The sequence below is a fragment of the Bombina bombina genome, chromosome 1, assembly GCF_027579735.1.
Source record: "Bombina bombina isolate aBomBom1 chromosome 1, aBomBom1.pri, whole genome shotgun sequence".
Taxonomy (NCBI): Eukaryota; Metazoa; Chordata; class Amphibia; order Anura; family Bombinatoridae; genus Bombina; species Bombina bombina.
Genome location: NC_069499.1, coordinates 1,452,002,788 through 1,452,030,066, shown reverse-complemented (window position 1 = coordinate 1,452,030,066; position 27,279 = coordinate 1,452,002,788). Strand labels below are relative to the sequence as shown.

General features: G+C 40.5%; 1 protein-coding gene across 1 annotated transcript in view; it reads left to right on the top strand.

Annotated features, from left to right (window-relative positions):
- Positions 1-2,367: 2,367 nt before the first annotated feature.
- The window catches only part of FASN (fatty acid synthase), a 92,366-nt gene continuing 67,454 nt past the window's right edge, over positions 2,368-27,279 (top strand). The window contains exons 1-11 of the mRNA XM_053705711.1: positions 2,368-3,054; positions 17,040-17,176; positions 19,147-19,299; positions 19,714-19,887; positions 21,678-21,878; positions 22,139-22,261; positions 22,386-22,501; positions 24,732-24,866; positions 24,994-25,453; positions 25,860-26,047; positions 26,136-26,325. Of these exons, the coding sequence (XP_053561686.1) occupies positions 17,050-17,176; positions 19,147-19,299; positions 19,714-19,887; positions 21,678-21,878; positions 22,139-22,261; positions 22,386-22,501; positions 24,732-24,866; positions 24,994-25,453; positions 25,860-26,047; positions 26,136-26,325 (1,867 nt within the window). The 5' untranslated portion in view covers positions 2,368-3,054; positions 17,040-17,049. The remainder of the gene's footprint in view (positions 3,055-17,039; positions 17,177-19,146; positions 19,300-19,713; positions 19,888-21,677; positions 21,879-22,138; positions 22,262-22,385; positions 22,502-24,731; positions 24,867-24,993; positions 25,454-25,859; positions 26,048-26,135; positions 26,326-27,279) is intronic.

Genomic DNA, 27,279 nt, shown 5'->3' with positions numbered 1-27,279 from the left:
AAATACTTATCTGAGCCCTGGGTCCTTACAGTATGTTGCTTCTGAAGTAATCGGATCTAAGTTCTAATGGGTGTGCATGTTGCTTTTAGTGGGGATAATGTGTGGTGAAGTCTCATCTGAGGTCTACAGTTGGTATACATATTATAATGGCACTATAGGGCCAGGGATCTGATTTGAAGTCTGTGTTAAAAAAGGCTGTTTTTCCCTTTTAAACATTAGATTGGCACCTCTAAAATACCCCCTGGTGCCAGTCTGAGAGTGCACTTATCCAAGGATTGGTAAGTGTGCTCTCATGCACAAACCAGTGGACAGATTATACCCACTAATCAGTGTTTATACTAACTCTGAGACTGGCAATGTTGAAGGATTACAATGACCACATTTTATATCACTGTAGCTAGAACTGCAACACAAGTCTGGAAGCTCTTTGGATCGATGTAGTCTGGAATATATATATATATATATATATATATATATATATATATATATATATATATATATATATATATATATATATATATATTAAAGGGACACAATTTTGCTTCTATCAAATGTGCTTCATTATCTTGCTATCCTTTGTTTAAGGGGAAGCTATGCACTACTGGGAGCTAGATAAACACATGGTGAACCAATGAAAATATGCATTTATGTGCATCCACCAATAAGCAGCTAGCACCCAGTAATGCATTCCTAAGCCTACTTAGGTATACTTTTAAACTTAGTATACCAAGAGAATGAAGCAAATTAGATAATAGAAGTAAATTGGAAAGTTGTCTAAAATCCCATGCTCTGAATCATGAAAGAAAAATTTTGGATTTCATATCCTTCTTCATCAAGAATGTTAGGCCACTAGATATTCAACTTTTGGGATCAGGATGTTATCTGGTATAAACAAATATTCTGAATGGTGAAAATATGGTCAGCAGATTTCTATCTTCTCAATGTAAAGTAGTAAATTGTTAAATACATAAAATTAGTAAATTATTTGTTTTTAAAACTTATAACTGACTTGTGTGTAAACTATTCCATATTGGGTTAAAATTCTGTGTAAATTAATAAGGGGTGGGGGGGTATGGTTGCACTAATATATTGTTTCCCTGCTTTTGCTTAGGAATGTGTGTGCTCTTACTAAACACACAATATAAAGAGAAATAAAGCCCACAGTGCCAACAGAATATATTTTATTTAGGTATCTCGGTTTACAGCACACTGACTATATGACAATGAAGGGTGACCTATACTTGAAGAACAGTTTGACATTTGCTCCTTGGATTGGTAACGCCCTTGTCAGCTGTCTGCTTTACCAAATTACAAACTCAAAGCTGATTTGCATACACATCACAGCTGGGGCAAGATTGCAGTTTCATTTGATCAAGGTGTAATGTGGTGAAGTCAAATATATCCTCCTCCTTATTAGTACACGTGTATACCATCAGCCAGCGACTCTCTGCAGTGTCTTCTACATCCGTGGGTCAGTGTAAGTTCATAGACTATAGTCACAGTAGGAAATGCATTAGTGTACTAAAATTATATATAATGCCATAATTATTATACTCATACAAATCCATGTGTTATAGCAAGTTTATGCAGACCAGTATTAGTGACAGTGGGTTGTCACACCTGTTATAGGTAATCCACCTAAAATGTGATCCGAGCGTAAAACTGCTGAAGAGCAGCACTTTGTATCTCACACCAGCGTGTAAGGATCACGGATACTGACACAAAAGGTAAAACTGCGGTAACTGACAGACACACATCATAGAACAAGATGGGGAGATCCAGCCTCCTAGGCAGATCCCTCGTTATTCCCCACGCTGCAGTAACAGAACTACATGACTCAGGTTGTTAGCTCTAGGGGATATGCCTGGCTACTACACTCGGGACTACTGGCAGCTGTAAGTAACACCTGGCTCTGCAGGCGGGGTGCACACGCTGTACTGGCGAATAAGCCAATCACTCCGAGGCAGGGTATCTCCTGACAACTCTCTAAGTATAGAGCCACTATGGCGTGGGCGTTCCTTCACAGCCCCAGGAACTCTAGAGCCGCTGCTGCCCCCAGCGGCTGCTCTGCCGGGGTATGTGGTGGGTAAGGAAGGACTAAGCTTCTACACAACCAAGACAACTGTTGGAAAGCAAACCATGAGTCATGTGGTCCTGTTACTGCAGCCTGGGGAATAACGAGGGATCTGCCTAAGAGGCTGCATCTCCCCATATTGAGTTCTATCTATGATGTCTGTCAGTTTTATCACAGCATATTGCTTGGGGATGTAAGGTTGCTGGTCGATACCCAGTGGCAATAGCGCCCTCTATTGCTAATCACATAAGAATTATTACTTATATATGACTTCAATCTGACAGCCCCCATCCCTCCCCCCGAATCACCCCACGCACTGGGCCCGCAGCCCTGCCTCCCGTCCCATTGGATGCCAGACGGGGGAAACTGTCAGCCCATGTGGCGTGGCCGCCAGAGGATGTCTATCATTTAAATAGGGAGCCAGGCTACTGAGAAAGGAGGAACCTGCTCTGAAACAGACACGGGAGAGGCAGTGAAGTGAGCAAGGGATACCTTACACGTTACAGCTAGAGAGAAGGGGAGGCAACTGATACCAAAGGAAGCGACCCAGAGACATCTGATGGGAGAGAGACGAGGCAGGTTACAGACACAAGGAATATAGGTCACCCAGAAGAGACAGCGAACACACACACACCGGCTGTGAGAGAGACTGTTAGATGACAAAAAGTATCAATGAGGAGATACTGACGGGGAGGAGAGATTGTCATAGGGGGGAGGAGAGACTCATATGGGAGGAGAAGATCCAACCTGCTGCATCAGAGGTCTAACACCGGCTGCTTAGAGACTGCACTGACAACGGACAAGAAGAGACAGTCTGGAACATACAGGAATAGAGAGCGTCCGAGGATACCGGAACAAACTACCGAGATCTTTGGATAAAGAAGAGACGAGCACGAAATATCAAGGACGTACATAGGAACTGAGACATCTTTTTTTCCCCTAAAAAAATACAAATTCTTAGTCATCAGCGGAAGCTGCAGGTACTGCGTGCTTTGTTATACGTGATGCTTATGTGATTTATTCAGTGTTTAATGTGGTCATTAGTGTTCTATGCTATAATATCCGTAGTGAAATCAGATTGTAACCTGATTCAGACTACAATTACAGGGGTAGGACCAACAGACACCAGGTTTGAGTACACAGCACAAAGATCAGTTAGGATAGATGTGAGAGAGATACTAGGGATCCATAATCCCAACAATGCACCAAGATGCAAATGGAGAGTCTCTGAGACACAATAGTGCCAGCCATCTCATTGAGACATAAAGCAGAATAAAGTTGATCTATTAAGGACAACTATTTACCTTGTAAAAGGGTTGGAACTGCTATATATTCAGGAAATATATCAGAAGTCTAGTCATTCTGTCAAAGCTCAATTGTTTTAAAGTAGAGGGCCTAAATAGGCATCCTATGTAAATACTAATCGCCTCAAAGGTGTGTGTGTGGTCATTGGACTAGCCCCAACAAATAAAGACTAATGCCTACCCACAGCCCTTTAGTATAAGATACCATGATATAAGCCAGAACACAAAGATGGTTGGGAAATACACTGTCTAGGTTATCACTCATGCGTACAGAGCTGGAAATAAAATTGTAATTGGGAGAATCCATCCCTCCAAGCACTAGGTTTGGTTGGTTATGCAGTGATGTTCTAGAGCTACTAACATATATGTAGTGGTGGAGAGTATATAGGAGAATATAGCAAGTCCCATGTTTTGGTAAGGAATGTTGTCCTCTGCAGGGAATGGAATAGAGAGATATCACTGATACGCACACACACTACAATGGCAAGATGCTCCCATCCGGACTAGTATTAACGATGCCATTACAGAAGTCTAGTGATAGATATAACCCTGCCACACACAGATACTGAGAAATGCCAAACGTAGAGATGGAGTTGGCTGTGTGTGAATCCTCTTAAGATGGATGAACTGGGCCGTGCACAGCATGGTGTCATTATATACTCTACTAAAATAAGACCATTTAAACTGTCCTACCGCTTAGTCTTACAGTGCGTGTCCTTTTCACCAGAGACACATTTTGCAACTGAAAAGCATATATGGCTGTATAAGCAAAAATATTGTGACAAATAATTTAAAGCAAGATAGGCCTTTGCTGATACCACAAATGGATGGGAGCTGTGTGATCAGAGACATGTATAGTGGTAGTTTCCAAACCAAATGCTTTTTATAATGCATCACAACCTTAATAATGAGTTGATGTTAAGTACAATTCCTTGTAAAGTTTAGGGCGGTAGTGATACATTAGGTGGCTGATAGTGGCCCTAGGGCCACTGGTTGGACATATAGAGTATTATGTGATTCTCTGTTCTGTTACATCATCTTTTTCTATTTAACGTTCTATTATACTGCACTGGGGGCTTGTGCTAAACCTGAATAAACCAGATAGAACAGGAGACAAATTTATGTGCTGCAATCTGCTACATTTTATCATAGAAAACTGCATCAGAAATACAAAATGGGCTTTATATGGTGCAAGTCACTCTTGGTGTCTGGTGCAGATATACAGAGCATCCGGAGGGAGGAGACTGTAAAAAAATAAAAAATAGCCCAGCTTTTTGTACCATCTCTGTTCTACATATAATAAATCAGCTTCACATTAGAACATAACTCTTGTCCAACAAGGCCTCTCACAGCAATAAAACCCTCCTCCCTTTTATAATGACCTATTTTATAAATACAGGAACAAATACCCAAATCATTTCCCCTGCAGTAAATAACAATAATCTCTGCCTACATCCTTCTTTTTTTCTTTTCTAAAATGCAAATGCTAGACTATATTTAAAACAACTATTACCTTTCTGATTCGGGTAATGATTTTGATGGTACAATGTATACACAAGTATTTAAAATCCTATAAAACTAGCTTAGCTTGTAACTATTACCTTAATTTCCATAAGATATTGTTGTTTACACTTGTTCCCATCCCCTCTCTAATATGTCTGATTTTACAGATACAAATATTCCAAAATCAAAACTATTCTGAAATAAAAACCTTTCCAGGTCCCAAAAAGTTTTGTAATGGTACATATACTGTATATATCCCTACACAGAAAGGTGAGAATTGAGGTTCTACTTACAATATTTTTCTTTTGTGATTCAGATTGACCATACAGTCTTAAACAACTTTTTTTTACATATGTTAACAGATTTGCTTTGTTCTCTTAGTATCCTTTGCTGGAATTGCCACATTGCAATACTGGGTGCTAGCTGGATTGCTGGGAATGCCTTTCAACAAAGGATATGAAGAGAAAAAACAAATTAAATAACAAAAGCAAATTGGAAAGTTGTTTAAAATGGCATGCTCTATTTGAATCATGAAAGTTTAATTTTGACATTACCTTTTTGAGTTTAATTGAATCTGAGGTAAAACTGTAAAAAGCTGTCGGGTATGATATGCTTTATGGCTATAGTTTTATTAACTGTATAAACAAGTGATTTATATCAAGCAAGTATTCTGTATTATAGCGCCAGTTGCAAGGCAGTTTGGTTATGAACTATTTGCTTATCAAAGTTTATAACTTAAAATGTAGTGATTCAGTTTGTGGGGAGCAACTTGAATTGTATGATGGTGGACATTTTTTGGGGGGGAAGGCTTGTAATACAGATGAGGTACCCCTCATATTTGTTGTCAGGCTTGTATTGCAGATGAAGAACACCTCATGCTGGGGGGCAGGCTTGTATTGGAGATGAGGAATACTTCCTTGTGACGACCAAGGTTAACCAACCCTGCGCCAGTCACTTATTTGGCACAATAAGGGTTATCAGACCCCTTCTACTGTCACTAATATGTCACAATCTAGTCACACCAGGCAAGCTTGTGATTTAGTTCAGTGGGTGCAAGGGTTAACAGGACTCTCTCTAGTCTGTACTAGACTTAAAAGAAATGCCCAAAACTCCCCTTTAATGCCACCCACACTAAACTAACTATGCTGCCACCACTTATGATTTATTAAAGGGAAAATCCTAAGGAAAACCCCGGACTTACACAAACTCTCAGAATACAATTATCATAAAATAACCTAAAATATACAGTTCTAATACTCCAGTCCTTTCAGTAACGTGGTTCAATTATTAGACAAAGGCTAAAGCTTAATAAATGAATGATATTTTATGCACGTATTAATAAAAAGTTGTTACAAATAAAATTACACACAAGCAAACAGGTTAAAATAAAATGAAGAAAATAACAGACCTAATACTTTCCTAGCTTATAAGTCTGCCCCAGGGAGGTGGGCAAAAGAAGATGGTCACTCACGCTGTAGCAGCTTCCCATGTAGAATGAACAACCCTACCGCTAAAACACAAGATTCTCATACATATTTTCCAGAGATCAAGTTGCCTGACCCCCGTCCCCCCCACGACCCCCAACAAACAGTCCCCGCCTGAAACCACAGAACACACCACAATCTCTGCTAGGTAAATCCACCTCCACACAAGCAGTCAGGCACTCCCCCAGCCCCACTGGGAGAATCAATCCGATATCAAATAGGACATGGCTGTCATACCTCCCCTCACCCAATGTCCCAACAGTCTGAAACAGATATACACTACACCCATGTCCCTCTATTAATCTTATCAGTTTCTGTGACTGAGGCACTGTTTTGCATCATGCCCTCTGCTGACAGCCTGCCTGTCTCAATGCATACACAATAACATTTGGTGGAATGGGCCTTAGAAACTATTTATGAGGCTCCTGGCACTTCAAAATAAACACAAACAAACATAGGACACAAATCTTTTTGAAAACAAATCTTTTTTTTTTTAGCTCACAGGCTAAAGAGAATTAACCCCTTAGCAGCTAAATCATGAGGTATTCGTCACACTCATGCTGGGGGGCAGGCTTGTATTGGAGATGAGGAACACGTCATGCTGGGGGGCAGGCTTGTATTGGAGATGAGGAACACGTCATGCTGGGGGGCAGGCTTGTATTGGAGATGAGGAACACGTCATGCTGGGGGGCAGGCTTGTATTGGAGATGAGGAACACGTCATGCTGGGGGGCAGGCTTGTATTGGAGATGAGGAACACGTCATGCTGGGGGGCAGGCTTGTATTGCAGATGAGGAACACGTCATGCTGGGGGGCAGGCTTGTATTGGAGATGAGGAACACGTCATGCTGGGGGGCAGGCTTGTATTGGAGATGAGGAACACGTCATGCTGGGGGGCAGGCTTGTATTGCAGATGAGGTACCCATTTATTCCTAGGGGGGTGGCTTGTATTGCAGATGAGGAACCCCTCATGCTGGAGGGCTGGCTTGAATTGCAGATGGGGGACATTTTTTGTTCGGTATAGATTTGATTTCAATAGAATAATTGTTGGTTAGATTTGTGTTACAGATGGGATTCCCCTCATTAGAATCTGGTTTGCATTACAGATGCGGTATCCTTCATATTTGTGGTCAGGCTTGTATTGCAGATGAGGTACCCCTTCATGCCTAGGGGGGTGGCTTGTATTGCAGATGAAGAACCCCTCATGCTGGGGGTCAGGCTTGAATTGCCGATGAGGAACACTTCGTGCTGGGGGGGTTGGCTTGTATTGCAGATGAGGAACGCATCTTGATATGGGGGGGGGGGCAAGCTTGCTTGTATTGCAGATGGTGGACATTCTTTGTTTTGGTCTAGATCTGATTTCAATGTAGTAATTGGTGGTTAGATTTGTGTTACAGATGGGATTCCCCTCATTGGGGGCCAGGTTTGTATTAGGCTTGTATTACAGATGAGGAACTCCTCATATTGGGGGAGAGGCATGTATTACAGATGAAATACTCATATTGTATTGCAGATGAGGAACACTTCATACTGGGGGGCTGGTTTGTATTGCAGATGAGGAACACCCCATGCTGGGGGGAAGGCTTTTATTGCAGATGAGGAACACCTCATGATGGGGGGGCAAGCTTGTATTGCAGATGGTGGACATTTTTTTTTGTTTTGGTATAGATCTGATTTCAATAGAGTAATTGGTGGTGGCTAGATTTGTTTTACAGTTGGGATTCCCCTCATAGTGGGAGGCAGGCTTGTATTACAGTATCCTTCATATTTGTGGATCAGATTTGTATTACAGATGAGGTACCTCTTCTATTGGGGGGTAGGCATGTATTACAGTTAAGATACTCCTCATATTGTATTGCAGATGAGGAACACCCCATGCTGGGGGGCAGACTTGTTTTACAGATAAGCTACCTCATATTTTGGGTCCGGCTTGTATTGCAGATAAAGGTACAACTCATGCTGGGGGACAGACTTGTATTTCAGATGATGAACACCCCATGCTGGGGGGTAGGCTTGTATTGCAGATGGGGGTCATTTTTTGTTTCGGTATAGATCGGATTTCAATAGGATATTGTTGGTTAGATTTGTTTTACAGTTCGGATTCCCCTCATATTGGGAGGGAGGCTTATATTACAGATGAGTATCCTTCATATCTTTGGTCAGGTTTGTATTACAGATGAGATACCCCTCATATTGTATTGCAGATGAGGAACCCCTCATGCCTAGGGGGATGGCTTGTATTGCAGATGAGGTACCCCTTCATGCCTAGGGGGATGGCTTGTATTGCAGATGAGGTACCCCTTCATGCTTAGGGGGATGGCTTGTATTGCAGATGAGGTACCCCTTCATGCCTGGGGGGATGGCTTGTATTGCAGATGAGGTACCCCTTCATGCCTGGGGGGATGGCTTATATTGCAGATGAGGTACCCCTTCATGCCTAGGGGGATGGCTTGTATTGCAGATGAGGTACCCCTTCATGCCTGGGGGGATGGCTTGTATTGCAGATGAGGTACCCCTTCATGCCTGGGGGGATGGCTTGTATTGCAGATGAGGTACCCCTTCATGCCTGGGGGGATGGCTTGTATTGCAGATGAGGTACCCCTTCATGCCTGGGGGGATGGCTTGTATTGCAGATGAGGTACCCCTTCATGCCTGGGGGGATGGCTTGTATTGCAGATGAGGAACACCCCATGCTGCGGGGATGGCTTGTATTGCAGATGAGGAACACCCCATGCTGCGGGGATGGCTTGTATTGCAGATGAGGAACACCCCATGCTGCGGGGATGGCTTGTATTGCAGATGAGGAACACCCCATGCTGCGGGGATGGCTTGTATTGCAGATGAGGAACACCCCATGCTGCGGGGATGGCTTGTATTGCAGATGAGGAACACCCCATGCTGGGGGGATGGCTTGTATTGCAGATGAGGAACACCCCATGCTGGGGGGGTGGCTTGTATTGCAGATGGTGGACATTTTTTGTTTTGGTATAGATCTGATTTCAATAGAGTAATTGGTGATGGTTAGATTTGTTTTACAGTTGGGATTCCCCTCATAGTGGGAGGCAGGCTTGTATTACAGTATCCTTCAGATTTGTATTACAGATGAGGTACCTCTCATATTGGGGGGTAGGCATGTATTACAGTTAAAGGGACACTGAATCCAAAAATTTTGTTTTGTAATTCAGAAAGAGCATGCAATTTTTTTGTTTTTTATTAATTTTTTTTTATACCAACAATGTAACATATTCAGCAGTAATACAAACCAAACAATAATAAAAATACAAGTAACCAACATTGCAATGTTTGTGTCTATTCAACCTAATAGATACATAAGTGCCTCATAAGAAAAGACATATCCACATTGCACCTTTTACCGGTTAAATAACATCTCTGGGCTTTCTTCACCTTAATTTTATGAAACATTGTTGGAGTTTTTAACTTTATAGCAGGAGAAAAAAGAGAGAGAAGAAAAAAAAACAACCCAAAAAACCACATAAAAACCATAAGGAGCGAAGAGAATTTTTTTTTTAAAAAAATGAAGCTACGCAGATCTCATAATATGTGCTTCCTTATCTATATTCATAGACAGATGGTCTGACCATTTTTGAGCCAGTTTCTCTACATTACAGCTGCCTTTCTAGGAGTTAAGATAGGTATACCATGGAGAAATAGAGCAATGACCTGCCTTGATCAAGGCTGGCCATGACTCTCATTTCCCCCAGGTCCATTTCCAGTTAAATTGGGCATGCAATTGGCTAGTGTAATGCCTGGCTTGCAAGTAGGCAAAAAAATCTTGATTGCCAAGATTGAATTCCAATTTCAGTTCATGGAAGGATTTAATAATTCCTGACTCTGAGTGATATAGCTGTGAAGCAAATTTGAGCCCTTGTTCCTGCCATTTTTTCAAGTGTGGAGCTTGAGAGCCCTCTTGAAATTCTGGGTTACCTATAAAAGTTTGTTATCTGGGAATTTTAGTGTTCCCAATAATACGCCGATCTTTTTCCATGCCTGAATTATTACATACAATGTGTTTTCACCTGCTTAGGTATTAAATGAACCGGTGTGTGTGTAGTAGAGATACTGGCTTCAAAGGATAAATTATGCTATTCTCCAACCCGTTATCCGTGAAGTGATCGGCTTCTGCCACCCAGTCTGCCGCAATTCGGCCTAAGGAAACTAAGTTATAAAGATATAAATTTGGGAGAGCCAGCCCAGCAAATTACTTTGCCAAGTATAATCTCTGCAGGGAGATTCTAGGTTTCCTTGACTGCCATATGAATTTTCGAAGCGCCATATTAAATTTCTTAATGTCTTGTGCTTTTATGAAAAGCAGGAGATTTTGAAGAGTATATAATATCTTTGGCAGGATTACCATTTTATATAGAGCAATACGCCCAGAGAGAGAGGCAAGAGCATGCAATTTTAAGCAACTTTCTAATTTACTCCTATTATCATTTTTTTTCTTTGTTCTCTTGCTATCTTTATTTGAAAAAGAATGCATCTATGCTTTTTTGGGTTCAGTACTCTGGACAGCAATTTTTTATTGGTGGATGAATTTATCCACCAATCAGCAAGGACAACCCAGGTTGTTCACCAAAAATGGGCCGGCATCTAAACTTACATTCTTGCATTTTAAATAAAGATACCAAGAGAATGAAGAAAATTTGATAATAGGAGTAAATTAGAAAGTTGCTTAAAATTTCATGCTCAATCTGAATCATGAAAGAAAAAATTTGGGTACAGTGTCCCTTTAAGATACTCCTCATATTGTATTGCAGATGAGGAACACCCCGTGCTGGGGGGGCAGACTTGTTTTACAGATGAGGTACCTCATATTTTGGGTCCGGCTTGTATTGCAGATAAAGGTACAACTCATGCTGGGGGGTAGGCTTGTATTGCAGATGGGGGTCATTTTTTGTTTTGGTATAGATCGGATTTCAATAGAATTATTGTTGGTCAGATTTGTTTTACAGTTGGGATTCCCCTCATATTGGAAGGGAGGCTTATATTACAGATGAGTATCCTTCATATCTGTGGTCAGGTTTGTATTACAGATGAGATACCCCTCATATTGGGGGGTAGGCATGTATTACAGTTGAGATACTCCTCATATTGTATTGCAGATGAGGAACCCCTCATGCCTAGGGGGATGGCTTGTATTGCAGATGAGGTACCCCTTCATGCCTAGGGGGATGGCTTGTATTGCAGATGAGGAACACCCCATGCTGGGGGGGTGGCTTGTATTGCAGATGAGGTACCCCTTCATGCCTAGGGGGATGGCTTGTATTTCAGATGAGGAACACCCCATGCTGGGGGGCAGGCTTGTATTTCAGATGAGGAACACCCCATGCTGGGGGGCAGGCTTGTATTGCAGATGAGGAACACACCATGCTGGGGGGCAGGCTTGTATTGCAGATGAGGAACACCCCATGCTGGAGGACAGGCTTGTATTGCTGACGAGGAACACACCATGCTGAAGGACAGGCTTGTATTGCTGACGAGGAACACACCATGCTGGGGGGCAGGCTTGTATTGCTGACGAGGAACACCCCATGCTGGGGGGCAGGCTTGTATTGCTGACGAGGAACACCCCATGCTGGGGGGCAGGCTTGTATTGCTGACGAGGAACACCCCATGCTGGGGGGCAGGCTTGTATTGCTGACGAGGAACACCCCATGCTGGGGGGCAGGCTTGTATTGCTGACGAGGAACACCCCATGCTGGGGGGCAGGCTTGTATTGCTGACGAGGAACACCCCATGCTGGGGGGCAGGCTTGTATTGCTGACGAGGAACACCCCATGCTGGGGGGCAGGCTTGTATTGCTGACGAGGAACACCCCATGCTGGGGGGCAGGCTTGTATTGCTGACGAGGAACACCCCATGCTGGGGGGCAGGCTTGTATTGCTGACGAGGAACACCCCATGCTGGGGGGCAGGCTTGTATTGCTGACGAGGAACACCCCATGCTGGGGGGCAGGCTTGTATTGCTGACGAGGAACACCCCATGCTGGGGGGCAGGCTTGTATTGCTGACGAGGAACACCCCATGCTGGGGGGCAGGCTTGTATTGCTGACGAGGAACACCCCATGCTGGGGGGCAGGCTTGTATTGCTGACGAGGAACACCCCATGCTGGGGGGCAGGCTTGTATTGCTGACGAGGAACACCCCATGCTGGGGGGCAGGCTTGTATTGCTGACGAGGAACACCCCATGCTGGGGGGCAGGCTTGTATTGCTGACGAGGAACACCCCATGCTGGGGGGCAGGCTTGTATTGCTGACGAGGAACACCCCATGCTGGGGGGCAGGCTTGTATTGCTGACGAGGAACACCCCATGCTGGGGGGCAGGCTTGTATTGCTGACGAGGAACACCCCATGCTGGGGGGCAGGCTTGTATTGCTGACGAGGAACACCCCATGCTGGGGGGCAGGCTTGTATTGCTGACGAGGAACACCCCATGCTGGGGGGCAGGCTTGTATTGCTGACGAGGAACACCCCATGCTGGGGGGCAGGCTTGTATTGCTGACGAGGAACACCCCATGCTGGGGGGCAGGCTTGTATTGCTGACGAGGAACACCCCATGCTGGGGGGCAGGCTTGTATTGCTGACGAGGAACACCCCATGCTGGGGGGCAGGCTTGTATTGCTGACGAGGAACACCCCATGCTGGGGGGCAGGCTTGTATTGCTGACGAGGAACACCCCATGCTGGGGGGCAGGCTTGTATTGCTGACGAGGAACACCCCATGCTGGGGGGCAGGCTTGTATTGCTGACGAGGAACACCCCATGCTGGGGGGCAGGCTTGTATTGCTGACGAGGAACACCCCATGCTGGGGGGCAGGCTTGTATTGCTGACGAGGAACACCCCATGCTGGGGGGCAGGCTTGTATTGCTGACGAGGAACACCCCATGCTGGGGGGCAGGCTTGTATTGCTGACGAGGAACACCCCATGCTGGGGGGCAGGCTTGTATTGCTGACGAGGAACACCCCATGCTGGGGGGCAGGCTTGTATTGCTGACGAGGAACACCCCATGCTGGGGGGCAGGCTTGTATTGCTGACGAGGAACACCCCATGCTGGGGGGCAGGCTTGTATTGCTGACGAGGAACACCCCATGCTGGGGGGCAGGCTTGTATTGCTGACGAGGAACACCCCATGCTGGGGGGCAGGCTTGTATTGCTGACGAGGAACACCCCATGCTGGGGGGCAGGCTTGTATTGCTGACGAGGAACACCCCATGCTGGGGGGCAGGCTTGTATTGCTGACGAGGAACACCCCATGCTGGGGGGCAGGCTTGTATTGCTGACGAGGAACACCCCATGCTGGGGGGCAGGCTTGTATTGCTGACGAGGAACACCCCATGCTGGGGGGCAGGCTTGTATTGCAGATGGGGGACATTTTTTGTTTCGGTATAGATCTGATTTCAATAGAGTAATTGGTGGTTAGATTTGTGTTACAGATGATATTCCCCTCATATTGGGGGTCAGGTTTGTATTAGGCTTGTATTACAGATGAGTAACTCCTCATATTGGGGGTAGGCATGTATTACAGATGAAATACTCATATGGTATTGCCGATGAGGAACACTTCATACTGGGGGGCTGGCTTGTATTGCAGATGAGGAACACTCCATGCTGAGGGTCAGGCTTGTATTACAGTTGAGGAACACCCCATGCTGGTGGGCAGGCTTTTATTGCAGATGAGGAACACCCCATGCTGGGGGGATGGCTTGTATTGCAGATGGTGGACATTTTTTGTTTTGGTATAGATCTGATTTCAATAGAGTAATTGGTGATGGTTAGATTTGTTTTACAGTTGGGATTCCCCTCATAGTGGGAGGCAGGCTTGTATTACAGTATCCTTCATATTTGTGGATAAGATTTGTATTACAGATGAGGTACCTCTTATATTGGGGGGTAGGCATGTATTACAGTTAAGATACTCCTCATATTGTATTGCAGATGAGGAACACCCCATGCTGGGGGGCAGACTTGTTTTACAGATGAGGAGCACCTCATGCTGGGGGACAGGCTTGTTTTGCAGATGAGGAACACCCCATGCTGGGGGTCAGGCTTGTATTACAGATGAGGAACACTTTATGCTGGGGGGCTGGCTTGTATTACAGATGAGGAACACCCCATGCTGGGGGTAGGCTTGTATTGCAGATGGTGGACATGTTTTGGTATAGATCTGATTTCAATAGAGTAATTGGTGGTTAGATTTGTTTTACAGATGGGATTCCCCTCATATTGGGGGCCCGGCTTGTATTACAGATGAGGTACCCCTCATGTCTGGGGTCCGACTTATTTTACAGAGGAGGTACCCCTCATATTGGGGGTCGGGCTTGTATTACAGATGAGGAACACCTAATGCTCAGGGTCAGGCTTATATTGCAGATAGAGGACACTTTTGTTGTTGTTGTTGTCGTTGTTTTGGTATAGATTTGATTTCAATAGAATAATTGGTGGTTAGATTTGTTACAAATGGGATTCCCCCCATATTAGGAGGCCGGCTTGTATTACAGATTAGGTACTCCTCATATTTTGGGTCCGGCTTGTATTACAGATGAGGTACCCCTCATATTGGGGTTAGTCTTGTATTACAGATGAGGTACCCCTCATATTGGGGTTAGTCTTGTATTACAGATGAGGTACCCCTCATCTTGGGGGTCGGGCTTGTATTACAGATGAGGTACCCCTCATCTTGGGGGTCGGGCTTGTATTACAGATGAAGTACAGCCCGACCCCCAGTATGAGGGGTACCTCATCTGTAATACAAGCCCGACCCCCAATATGAGGGGTACCTTATCTGTAATACAAGCAGACACCCAATATGAGGGTACCTCATCTGTAATACAAGCCCGACCCCCCCCCCCCCCCCCCCCAATATGAGAGTACCTCATCTGTAATACAAGCCCAACCCCTAATATGAGGGTTATTACCAATGAGGTACCCTTCATATTGGGGGGCCGGGCTTGTATTAAAGATAATGTACCCCTCATATGGGGGGGCTGTATTACAGATGAAGTACCCCTGATATGGGGGGGGGGTTTGTATTACAAATCAGGTACCTCTGATATTGGGGGGTTGTATTACAGAGATCAGGTACTGCTTATATTGGAGTTAGATTTGTGTTACAGATGAGGAACCCGTCTTATTGGAAGTCAGTTGTGTTTTATGTTGGTCAGGTTTATTTTCTCAGACTTGTGTGTTTTTAAAAAAAAAAAAAAAAAAAAAAACAGCATAAAAAAAAATGAAGAGTCCGACATGCATTGTTCCGGACCCAAGGAGGGATTTTGGTTTATGAATAGACATGTATACTAATGGGGGGGTCGGTCAGTAGTTTGGAGCCAGAAGTTAAATTTTAGGAGTGATTACAAGGATCCCTTTACTTGTCAATAAGAATATAGCTGCAGCTACCTTTTTTTCATATGAAATATTTCTAATTAAATAGTATTTTTAATATTCTTTGAATTCATATTAATCATGTAGCCATTAAGTGATATTTTTATTATAATTAGTAGTATGTTAGGCAAGTAATTCAAAATTAGACAGAATTAATTTTTTGGTAATATATTAATTACACCACCATTTCCTGAGAGACAATTGCACAGTTCCTCTGAATGGCATACACAAAAGTCCTCTTAGTAGTGTGTAACATTTTTTTGATGATATTTAAAATAGTATAATTTATTACACAAATTATTTTCCATAAATGCATCGTCCCATTGCTAAAATGATTGATGTATTTTTAAACCTTCACCTTCGATAAAGCTTCTGCTTTCACCAATAAATGTTACGTTTTAAATTGAAAATCGGATATGAGTTGGATGTGAGTTGTGTGAGTGAGCCATCAGCACAGACTTGATTTATATCTCACTCAGAGTAAAAATTAAACTTTCATGATTCAGATAGAGCATGCAATTTGAAACTTTCTAATTTACTGCGATTATCAATTTTTCTTTATTCTTTTGGTATGTTTATTTCAAAGAGCAAGAATGAAGCTTAGAAGCCGGACCATTTTTGGTTCAGCACCTGGGTAGCGCTTCCTGAAAGGTGTCTAATTGTAGCCACCAATCAGCAAGCTCTTATGCTTACATTCCTGCTTTTTCAAATAAAGATACAAAGAGTAAATTAGAAAGTTGTTTAAAATTGCCTGCTCTATCTGAATCATTAAAGAAAAAAAAATTGGGTTCAGTATCCCTTTTAAGCTGAATTTGTTTATCATATGTTTTTATCTGTTTGCTAGTGGTCCCTTTTTATACTGATCTATTTGGGTATCCACTATAGTTCTTAATGGGGTCAAATTCTGCACACAACAATATATAGATAATCTGTTCTATATTTTAAATATTGTAGACTGTCTTCCCAATAAGACACCATGTTAGGTCCTTACATTGTACTCCGTTATATCTTCTATTTCCCTGTGAGATGGTAAAGCGGTGGAAGCAAGAAGCTTGCAAATGATTAGAGAAGCTTTGTTTTCCTGCCAAGTACTCAGACTAATAGAGGATAAAAAGAGATGTGTGGCATCAGAGGTCAGCACTTACTAAAATACATAACTTTAAATAAAGCAGAGAGACCAAGAGTTACTGAAAACGTTTGTGATTCTGTGAATACCTATTTGTAATAGAGATTGTCCACTACAAATCTTTAATGTTAGTCTTATTATGTCTATAGGCCATAAAACATGGAAGACATAGTGATTGCTGGGATAGCCGGGAGATTACCAGAATCTGACAACCTACAGGAATTCTGGGAGAATCTTATAAATGGTGTTGACATGGTGACAGAAGATGGCAGACGATGGAAACCAGGTAGGTTGCTGAAATCAAAAGTATACTTTAGTTACATTAACATTTCCAAAATTCAAAGCAGGTTCTGTTTGTTTTCAACCCTAAACTTTAGTTAATAATAATTTTTTTTTTAGCAATTAAAGGAATATAAAAGAGTAATAATTATGTTTAAAATGTTGCACTTTCAAAATGTGTTTAACCTCCACAAAGAGAGAGGTTAAATACATAGTCAGTTCTCCACCGACAATGTACTTCTGGTTCTTAGTTACTCACAGTTGCTGAGTGACAGCATACGTGCATAGCCAGCAATCACTGGACACATTTACCTTCAGAGCAGTTTGTCCAAGCGCTATTCTATTGCAATAACAATATGATCTACATTTATGCCTATTAAACCCACAAGTATTAATACATTTTGTAAAATGTCCAGTGGACTAGTGCCAGGTTTAGGTAAAGTTGTAGGGTACCCTCTGTCTGCTGCCCTCCCCTATACAGAGCTTTTTTTGAGGTGCGGCCACCTTGTTTGCCTACCCTGAAAGCACACATTTTTAGCTTTTGCTTTTTGCTGGGGTTAAAACGATGGCAAACACTAGTGCAGAGCGTCACATGTGGCCCTCAGACTGCCAGTTGGCCATCCTTGATCTAGCACATTGGTCTTCAGTTGTAGCTCTCCAGAGGTTTTGAAACTACTCTCTGGAGGTCCATAATTGATGACCTCTGATCTAGCACATTAGCAAATTTTTTTTTTTATTGATACTTTTGTCTCTTTAAACAATTAAAAAAAAAAAAAAAAAAAAAAAAAAATACCAATAGACTTAAAATGGGGCTATGTCTACAGTGTTTTGCAATAAAGCAGTAGTTTTGAAACAAAATAATAAGATAATACTCTTATTGCTCTTAATATAAATAAAACAAGTAACCAAATCTACAAGAAAAAAAATCACGCTGGAATGAGCATGTTAATAAACCACATTCTGAACTAGTAATCAGATTAAATCCCTATAACGAACACCTATAAACAGGTCATCCTATATAATATGAGGTAGAGAGGTAACCATCACAATCAATGAGGGATTGTTTTATGACTTATCTAAAGAAGCAAAGGGTTGCACATTTAAAATAAAAATATTTAAAGGGATAGTAAAGTAAAAATAGAGAATGCAATCAGGGCAGCAATACACTACTGAGAGCTAGCTGTACACATTGGGTGAGCCAATGACAAGAAGTGTGTGTATATGTATGTAGAGCACTTCTGAGTGTACCTAGGTATAAATTTCCACCAAGGATACAAATGGAACAAAGTAAATAATATAGTACATTGGAAAGTTGTTTAAACTGACACGCTTTCTTTGAATTATGAGTTTTAATTTTTACTTTGTTACTGTTTGTTTAAGTAGATCTCACTACATTTTGTAAATAGAAATGATTAATGATAATTAACATTATCATCTAATAAATGAGTCGCTAATTCAGGAATATGTTAATATCTCATTTTAGCTATTATGTTGGATTTGGAGGGTTTATATTCTATTTTTTTTATAGTTTACAAAGACTTTAGGCAGAAGATAGGGTAAGCCGTATTTTGACTTAATGTTAATTATTCAAATTGACCTAAAGGACATGGAAGGAAGTCAAATTTAAACTTTAATGTTTCAGACAGAACATACAGTTTTTAGCAATAATATTCGCTTGTAGGATTAGGAGCGTGCACAAATATTAAGTAAAATACGGCACCAGTATTTGCAACTATGCTTGCTTAAGAGACATGCACAATCCTGAGTCTACCTTAGTATGCTCTCATGAAAGCAACCTATGTTTCAATAAAGAATACCAGGAGAAAGAGGTAATTTTCATAACAAACGTTTTTTTAAACTTGTACTCTTTATCTTAATCATGAAAGTTTCATTTTAGTTTTGATGTTGTTGTTGTTTTTTTGAAGATTATTTAGCAGAAGATAAACAATTTATGACTTGTTTTCTTGTTTTGATTAGGTCTATATGGACTACCTACAAGAAATGGAAAACTAAAAGAAATTAGCAAATTTGATGCTTCCTTTTTTGGTGTTCATCCGAAGCAAGCACATACGATGGACCCTCAGTTACGATTGCTTCTAGAGATCTCCTATGAAGCTATAGTAGATGGAGGTGAGATGATGGGGTCACTCAAAGTAAAAAAAAAAAAAAAAAAATGAGATTATGTAGTCATATTAATTGCAAAAACCTAATGATAAGAATTTATGATGTGGTTGAGATGGGTTCGGTTTGTGTGTTTAACTGTCAAATAGAAAATTATCACTTGTATTTAATGTATTGAATAAAACTATATAAAATTGTCAATATTTTTTTAAATGAGGGGAACTCTGGGTTTAACAAGAAAAAAATACATTTTGCGTATATTTGAATTTATAGTTTTACAGACTCAGTTCATCATATACTGGGAGTCGTTTACAAAACCGATTTTAAGCTGTTTAGGCCATGTGTAACCTTTGGTTGTTCCAGGCAAAATATAACGACAGATGCATGAAATATATATATCTTACAATTTGTTTTGCAATCTAGGTATTAATCCATCCGATCTCCGAGGCACCAACACTGGAGTTTGGGTGGGAGTTAGTGGATCAGAAGCTGGAGAGGCCTTTAGTCGAGATCCAGAGGAGCTCCTTGGGTACAGTATGACAGGATGCCAACGTGCTATGTTTGCCAACAGGATCTCTTACTTCTTTGACTTGAAAGGTATAGTTATACTCTAGAATTCTAATATGCTCTGGAAATAAGTGACTTGGAATAAAAAAATGTAAAGAATCTAACTGGACATGTGTGAGTGCAGCTGGGCTGTCCGACAGGAGGCTGCAGAATGTCAAACCTACAAATGGAAGGATGATTATTTATTGAGCGGAAAGGTTTAAGTTTAGAGATGGGGTTTAAACACTTGGTGGGATTCAAAGACATGAAAGACAAGATAGGAGAGTTGCAGAGTAGAAGAAGGTGAAAGATAAGCAGCAAATTGTGTGACTGCTAATGGGACTCTGAGAGGGTTGATTCATTATAGAACAGAGATGGAGATGAGGGTTTGGAGAAACTGGAGCCCTGATTCTCAAACTCTTCAGCTTGGAGTGAAATTATCTTGCAAAATTCACAAGAGAATTTTCTAAGAAAGGGGACAGAAGCCATCAGGGAGATGTGAGCTGCCTGCAATAGAAAGCAATTTAAAGGGACAGTCAAGTCCAAAAAATCCTTTCATGATTCAGATGGGGCATGTAATTTTAAACAACTTTCCAATTTACTTTTATCACCAATTTTGCTTTATTCTCTTGGTATTCTTAGTTGAAAGCTAAACCTAGAAGGTTCATATGCTAATTTCTTAGACCTTGAAGGCCGCCTCTAATCTAAATGCATTTTGATAGTTTTTTTTTTTTACCACTAGAGGGCATTAGTTAATGTGTTTCTTATAGATAACATTGAGCTCATGCACTTGAATTTACCATGGAGACAGCTCTGATTGGCTAAAATGCAAGTTTGTCAAAATAACTGAAATAAGGGGGTAGTCTGCTGAAGCTTAGATACAAGGTAATTACAGAGGTAAAACGTGTATAATTATAACTGTTGGTAATGCAAAACTGGGGAATTGGTAATAAAGGGATTATCTTTTAAAACAACAAAAATTATAGTGTTGACTGTCCCTTTTAAGCTCTCTGGGGTGTAAAATCTCACAGGGAAGAGTGGCATTAGCAGGGTAGCACCTGACCCTTATATAACTTTTCAGTTTTATTCTAATTAACTTAATGTTCACTACAGTTTAATGCTTATTTGCTTCTACTTTAGTGCACGTTACATTTCTGTTATTTAAATGTGTATTGTGAATTTTGAGCAAACTTCACCAACATACATATGTCAAGATAAACCAATGAGTTCTGCAGGTGTAAAACAAAGGACATTAAGAATTTGTGAAATCATAGTCCTAAGTACATTACTCGATACAAAAGATAAATGCATTTAAACACTAGATAGAAAGTTTTACGTTTAAAGTAAATTAAAATACAAAGTTCAAAATGTTAATGCAACAAACTAATGTTGTGCTATATTGCACTGCACATGTTTCTCCAGTAATACAGGGAACACCCCTTAGATAGGGCAAATTTGCCTTTCTAAAATTGTGAGGGATTTCACAATGCTGACTGATCACTCTAAATCACTGGATTTCAAACCTGTCCTCAGGCCTCCCCAACAGGCCAGATTTTCAGGTTTACCTTGGATGAGAGCAGATAAAATAACCATATTTAATAATCAGCTGATTATTTCACCTGTGCTCTAGTTCAAATAATCTCAATATCTGGCCTTTTCGGGAGGCTGGAGGACAGGTTTGAAAACCAGTGCTCTAAACTTGTTTTCACCAGATGATATATTCATGTGCTTTACTTGTAATCATCTATAGATGCTATGACCATGTATTCTATATGTAATCTTACAAGAACCTATAGCAATGTCCTAGATGGGTGCTACAAATGTTATCTGTCTGTTTTCAGGTCCCAGTTTGGCCATAGACACTGCCTGCTCCTCCAGCCTGCTGGCTTTAGAGAATGCATTCAAGGCTATTCACCATGGACAGTGCGATGCAGCCCTTGTAGGTGGTGTCAATCTGCTGCTAAAACCCAACACTTCAGTACAGTTCATGAAACTGGGCATGTTGAGTCCTGAGGGAACCTGCAAATCATTTGATGCTTCAGGTAACAAAACAATAACAGAAATTACATTGTCCAAGCAGACGCCCAGGGCTAGGTACAGGCAGACTGTAGGAACAATACGAAGTCACTGGGCTAAATTATAGCAGCTAGTTTCGTTTTTTTCCATGTTAGTTAATCTCCACTTATATTCCCTGCTTAATGTGGACATGCCTGTCTGAACCTGTAAAGCCTTTTTCAAGAGAGGGAATCATTACTTGATTTCCGACTAACGCCTGATGCTTTTCTCTTTGTTCATAAAAAAGGAAATGGGTATTGTCGCTCTGAAGCTGCTGTCTCAGTGCTAGTTACCAAGAGATCTATGGCAAAAAGGGTGTACGCTACAATCGTAAATGCTGGAAGCAATACAGATGGCTACAAGGAGCAAGGTGTGTTATTGTGAAGGAAGGGGACAGTAAAGATAACATTCGGGAGGGTTTAATTTACAGTATAAACCAAATTATGCTTCACACATTCTTAGGATTTTTTATTTTTGTTTGGTTTATGTTGTAGGAGTGACCTTTCCCTCTGGAGAGATTCAGCAGCAGTTGCTCAGTTCTCTCTACAGAGAAGCCGGAATTCCAACCTGTGATGTAGAATATGTGGAAGCCCACGGCACTGGTACAAAGGTAGCAATAATCTTTTATCTGTGGGCAAAGTTACTGTTTATATCTGCTGTTTAAATGGAGAATGTGGATGTATAAATCCATGTGATATATTCACGCAAATGGCACATATGTTTAGAAAGCAAGAATTCATGTGAACAAAAACTTGGGATTATACAAAAGTGAATATGATGGTTTTTAATTAAATTTAAGAATTAATTTACTTGTGACTCAGCACGTAGTAACATTTACTAGCAGTAAAGCAGTTGGATAAATATACCAACCCCCTCTTCTGATCAACTACTGTAGGGCATACAGGGAATGATAAGCGTGACATTCATAGGCTGTCATTCAAATGGGAGATGAGGTGACTTCATGAGTTTGAAAGCAGTTTTTACTTTTTAAACCTATTAAATGCACTTATGACATACGCGATTAACTATTTCAATTAATTTTTTAAGTTTTGAAATCTGAGACCTATTTTTAACTTTTTACTTAACTAAATGCAGTCATGTTATAGTAAAATGTGAACTGAACATGGGCTAGATCATTAACAATGAAAAAAAACAAAGCCATGCAAATAGAGAGAGGCCACTCCAGACGCCACAGAAGGTCAACAGTTGTTGAATTTGACACTTCTAAAAAGCATTTGGTCACACTAATCCTCCTCCACGCTACTTTGGAGACAATTTAAACGACATCTGAAATCCTTTTATCCAAAAGTTTTTAAAAGCATGTTGAGACTTTTCAAATTCATTTCTGATGTTTAAATTGGCTCCAAAGTATAGTGTGGAGGGGGATTAGTGTGGTTTTTAGAAGTGTGTTTTATTGTTAGATTTTTTTTAAAGGGACAGTCTACACCAGCATTTTTATTGTTTTAAAAGATAGATAATCCCTTTATTACCCATTCCCCAGTTTTGCATAACCAACACAGTTATAATAATATACTTTTAACCTCTGTGATTATCTTGTATCTAAGCCTCTGCAAACTGCCCCTTTTTTCAGTTCTTTTGACAGACTTGCAGTCTAGCCTATTAGTGTCTGCTCCCAGATAACTTCTCGTGCACGAGCACAGTGTTATCTATATGAAATATGTGAACTAACACCCTCTAGTGGTGAAAAACTGTTAAAATACAATCTGAAAGAGGTGGGCTTCAAGGTCTAAGAAATTAGCATATTTTAACTAAGACTACCAAGAGAACAAAGCAAAATTGGTGATAAAAGTAAATTGGAAAATTGTTTAAAATTACATGCCCTATCTGAATCATGAAAGTTTATTTTGGCCTAGACTGTCCCTTTAATGCATTAAAATGGCTTTGAATTTGAAAATCCAGCAAAAAGCTGAGTTAATACACACAGGAGGTAATCGGCATCAGACAAGCAGCCACTGATCAGCAATATACACACACATACTGATCATTCACAAAGCAAGATGCAACTCAAACAGCAAAAACTGTCTGCATTTCAACAATTGTAAAGACTATACATGAGTGTATATATTCACCTTTCTAAGTTTTATATTCCAAAAACAGGTTACATTAACTACTGAGCAAGCCCTATTACATTTCCCAATCCAAAATATTCAGAGGAAAAAAACCCGTAAATTAACTCTGACCATCTGTGCTATCATCAGAATCTGTCTAGCTCAATTCTGGAAGACAACGCCCCCAAGTTTTATAAAAAAAAAAATAACATCATTATAACATGGCCAGCAATAAAGATAGTCCTAGTACAATAGGAACCATATATAATGTATCATGAGATTAGGGAGAAAACAAAATAAAGGAAAAATGAAGACTAGTAGAAGGGAGGTGAGAGTCAGGACCCACGCAATTGGATTTAGTTTGCGTATGTTTTACACAATTATACGCTTATAAAAAGTATTCTCTATACATAAAGCTGAAGTTTTATGAAGACAGACATTGAAGGTCACTTAAATGGACATTTCCTTTATTGTATATTCCTCACGAATGTAAAGACAGACTTATGACTGTAACTCATTGGTTGTTTATGTTTATTAAATATGAAAAATTACAATAAAAACTATTTCAAAATAAAAATTACATAGGAATTTAGTTACTATGAATCGTTATACTACTCAAATTTACAAGTGTACTACAGACTAACTTTTCCTTCGTCGTTAAATATAATTGATGGTAATGGTTCTTTTCATTTTTACTTTGAGATGTCCCTTTTTGAAATGTCCGTGTTTTTTTTTTTATTTTTTTATTTTTTTGTTTTTTTTTTAATTCAGGTAGGGGATCCCCAGGAAGTTAATGGAATTGTCAGTGTGTTTTGTAACTCAGATCGGAAACCTTTGTTAATTGGATCTACTAAATCAAATATGGGCCACCCAGAGCCTGTGTCAGGTCTTGCCGCCCTTGCTAAGGTAAAACAGTGGTTGATATGACACAGGACTTTTTCCTTCTTGCTCTGTAACATATATTTGTTTAATTGTTCTATTACAACACGTGTTAATGCTTTATTGTAGCCTCCGTCTTTCTGTTTTAACACAGGTAATTCTGTCTCTGGAACATGGTATTTGGGCTCCAAATCTTCACTACAAGAACCCGAATCCCGATATTCCAGCTCTAAAAGACGGTCGTATTAGAGTTGTGAGCAAACCAATACAAGTAAAAGGTGGAATTGTTGGTATAAACTCCTTTGGGTTTGGAGGTTCAAATGTACATGTCATTCTGAGGCCAAATGAGAAGAGGCTCTTAGAGCATGTTCCATTGGAGCATCCCAGACTTCTTCAGATCTGTGGCAGAACTCAAGAAGCAGTGGAGAATCTAATAACACAGAGCAGACAGCTGGCAGTGGACAATACGTTTATCAATCTTGTGAATGATATATCAGGGATTTCTCCTTCAGCCATGCCCTATCGTGGTTACACCATTGTGGGAACAGACAGTGATATTAAGGAGATTCATCAAACTCAGTCTTCTGGGAGACCCATCTGGTACATCTGTTCAGGTGAGAAAATTGCCTTTGCGGTTGATGGAATACTAATGCCTAGTTACCTTTTTGTAGGGTTCTACCAATAATACTTAATCTCATTTTTCTCTCTCATGTAGCATTGCTTAGACTGGATATATGTGCTGGGTCTTTGGTGCTGTGGTGACCTATATAGCATTGTGGTATCTATTTATATGTTCAATGTAGAAATACTAAATTCACCCCAGTATGATGCAAATGGCCTCTTATGTAGCCCAAGTTTTAAAATGCTCTTTAAAGAGTAGAAGACAAGTATACATGTTTTGAGGTGCTATAGATAATGTGTTCCTCATTAGCTAAAAATGAGGTAGTCTTTGCTTCTGCAGATGGAACAACTACTTAGTACTGTCTTAGAGTATATTGTATGATAATTGTGGTCTTTTAGGAATGGGAACCCAATGGAAAGGCATGGGGCACAGTCTTATGAACCTGGACATCTTTCGCCAGTCCATTCTGAAATCTGATGAAGCCCTAAAAGGAACTGGGCTGAAGGTATCTGAGCTTCTGCTGAACGCTGACGACAGTACTTTTGAAGACACAGTTCATGCTTTTGTCGGGCTTGCTGCTATCCAGGTAAGAACATTCATATATATTGGACAATAAAGCAATAGTGTGTTGATGGAGGATCATAAAGTTACAGATGGTTCCATTTCACTTGCAGATTGCACAGATTGATATGCTTAAAGAAATGAATCTGCACCCAAATGGCATTGTAGGCCATTCAGTTGGGGAATTAGCCTGTGGATATGCAGATAACTCTCTCAGTCAGGAGGAGGCTATCCTTGCTGCTTATTGGAGAGGTCGATGCATCAAAGAGGCAAAGCTTCCTCCAGGAGGAATGGCAGCTGTTGGTAAGTTCTAGACAAAGGGTGTACTGGGAATGAGAAGTGGGTACAGTTTTAGAGACTAACGTGTGCAGACTTCAGAGTTTTATTTTACATTTGATGACAAAAGCAAACAAGTCCACTAATATAATAAATCTCCTTTAACTTCTGGGCTTCCAGAGATAACTGTAATTTGTTGTGTATCAAAGTATTTTAGCCTTCTGTAGCAGCCAAAACCTTCTCAAAACAAAAGATATTTAAGGTGTTAACTCATTGTTAAACCAGATACTATCCCATTAAGCTTCTGGTTTAAATGCAATGTCTTGCTCAGGAGTGGCAATGCATTATGGCTCTTGAGCATGAATTTAACTATGTATTTAACTCCTTTACAGATCTTACAGAGAAGCCTAGATTACAGTATTGTTGTATTGTGTGTTTTCTTTTAAAGGGACATGAAACTAAAAATATTTCTTTCATGATTCAGATAGAGAATACAATTTTAAACATTCCAATTTACTTCTATAGCAATGCACATCTATGTGCAGCCACCAATCTGCAGCTATTGAGCTTATTTGCGATATGCTTTTCAACAAAGGATATCAAGAGAATGAATAAAATTAAATAATAGAAGTAAGCTGGAAAGTTGTTAAAAGTGCATGCTCTTTCTATATCATGTAGTGTTTCACACAAGACTCAAAATCTTTTTGTAAAAAAACAAACACCTCAAGTACATTGCATGTTTTTCTGGGCTTGCAGAAGTAAATATATGCAGCCAAAACAAACTTAAGACATGACAGAGAATTCATTCAGTAATGATGATTATCTAGTATGTTTGAAAGCATATTTTCCACTTGTGCAATTAAATTTATTAAAGGGATAGTCAAGTCAAAATTAAACTTTCATGAGTCAGAGCAGGCAATTTTAATCAACTTTCTAATTTCCTCCTAGTAGCCAGCTCATTTTTGGTTTAGCACCTAGGTA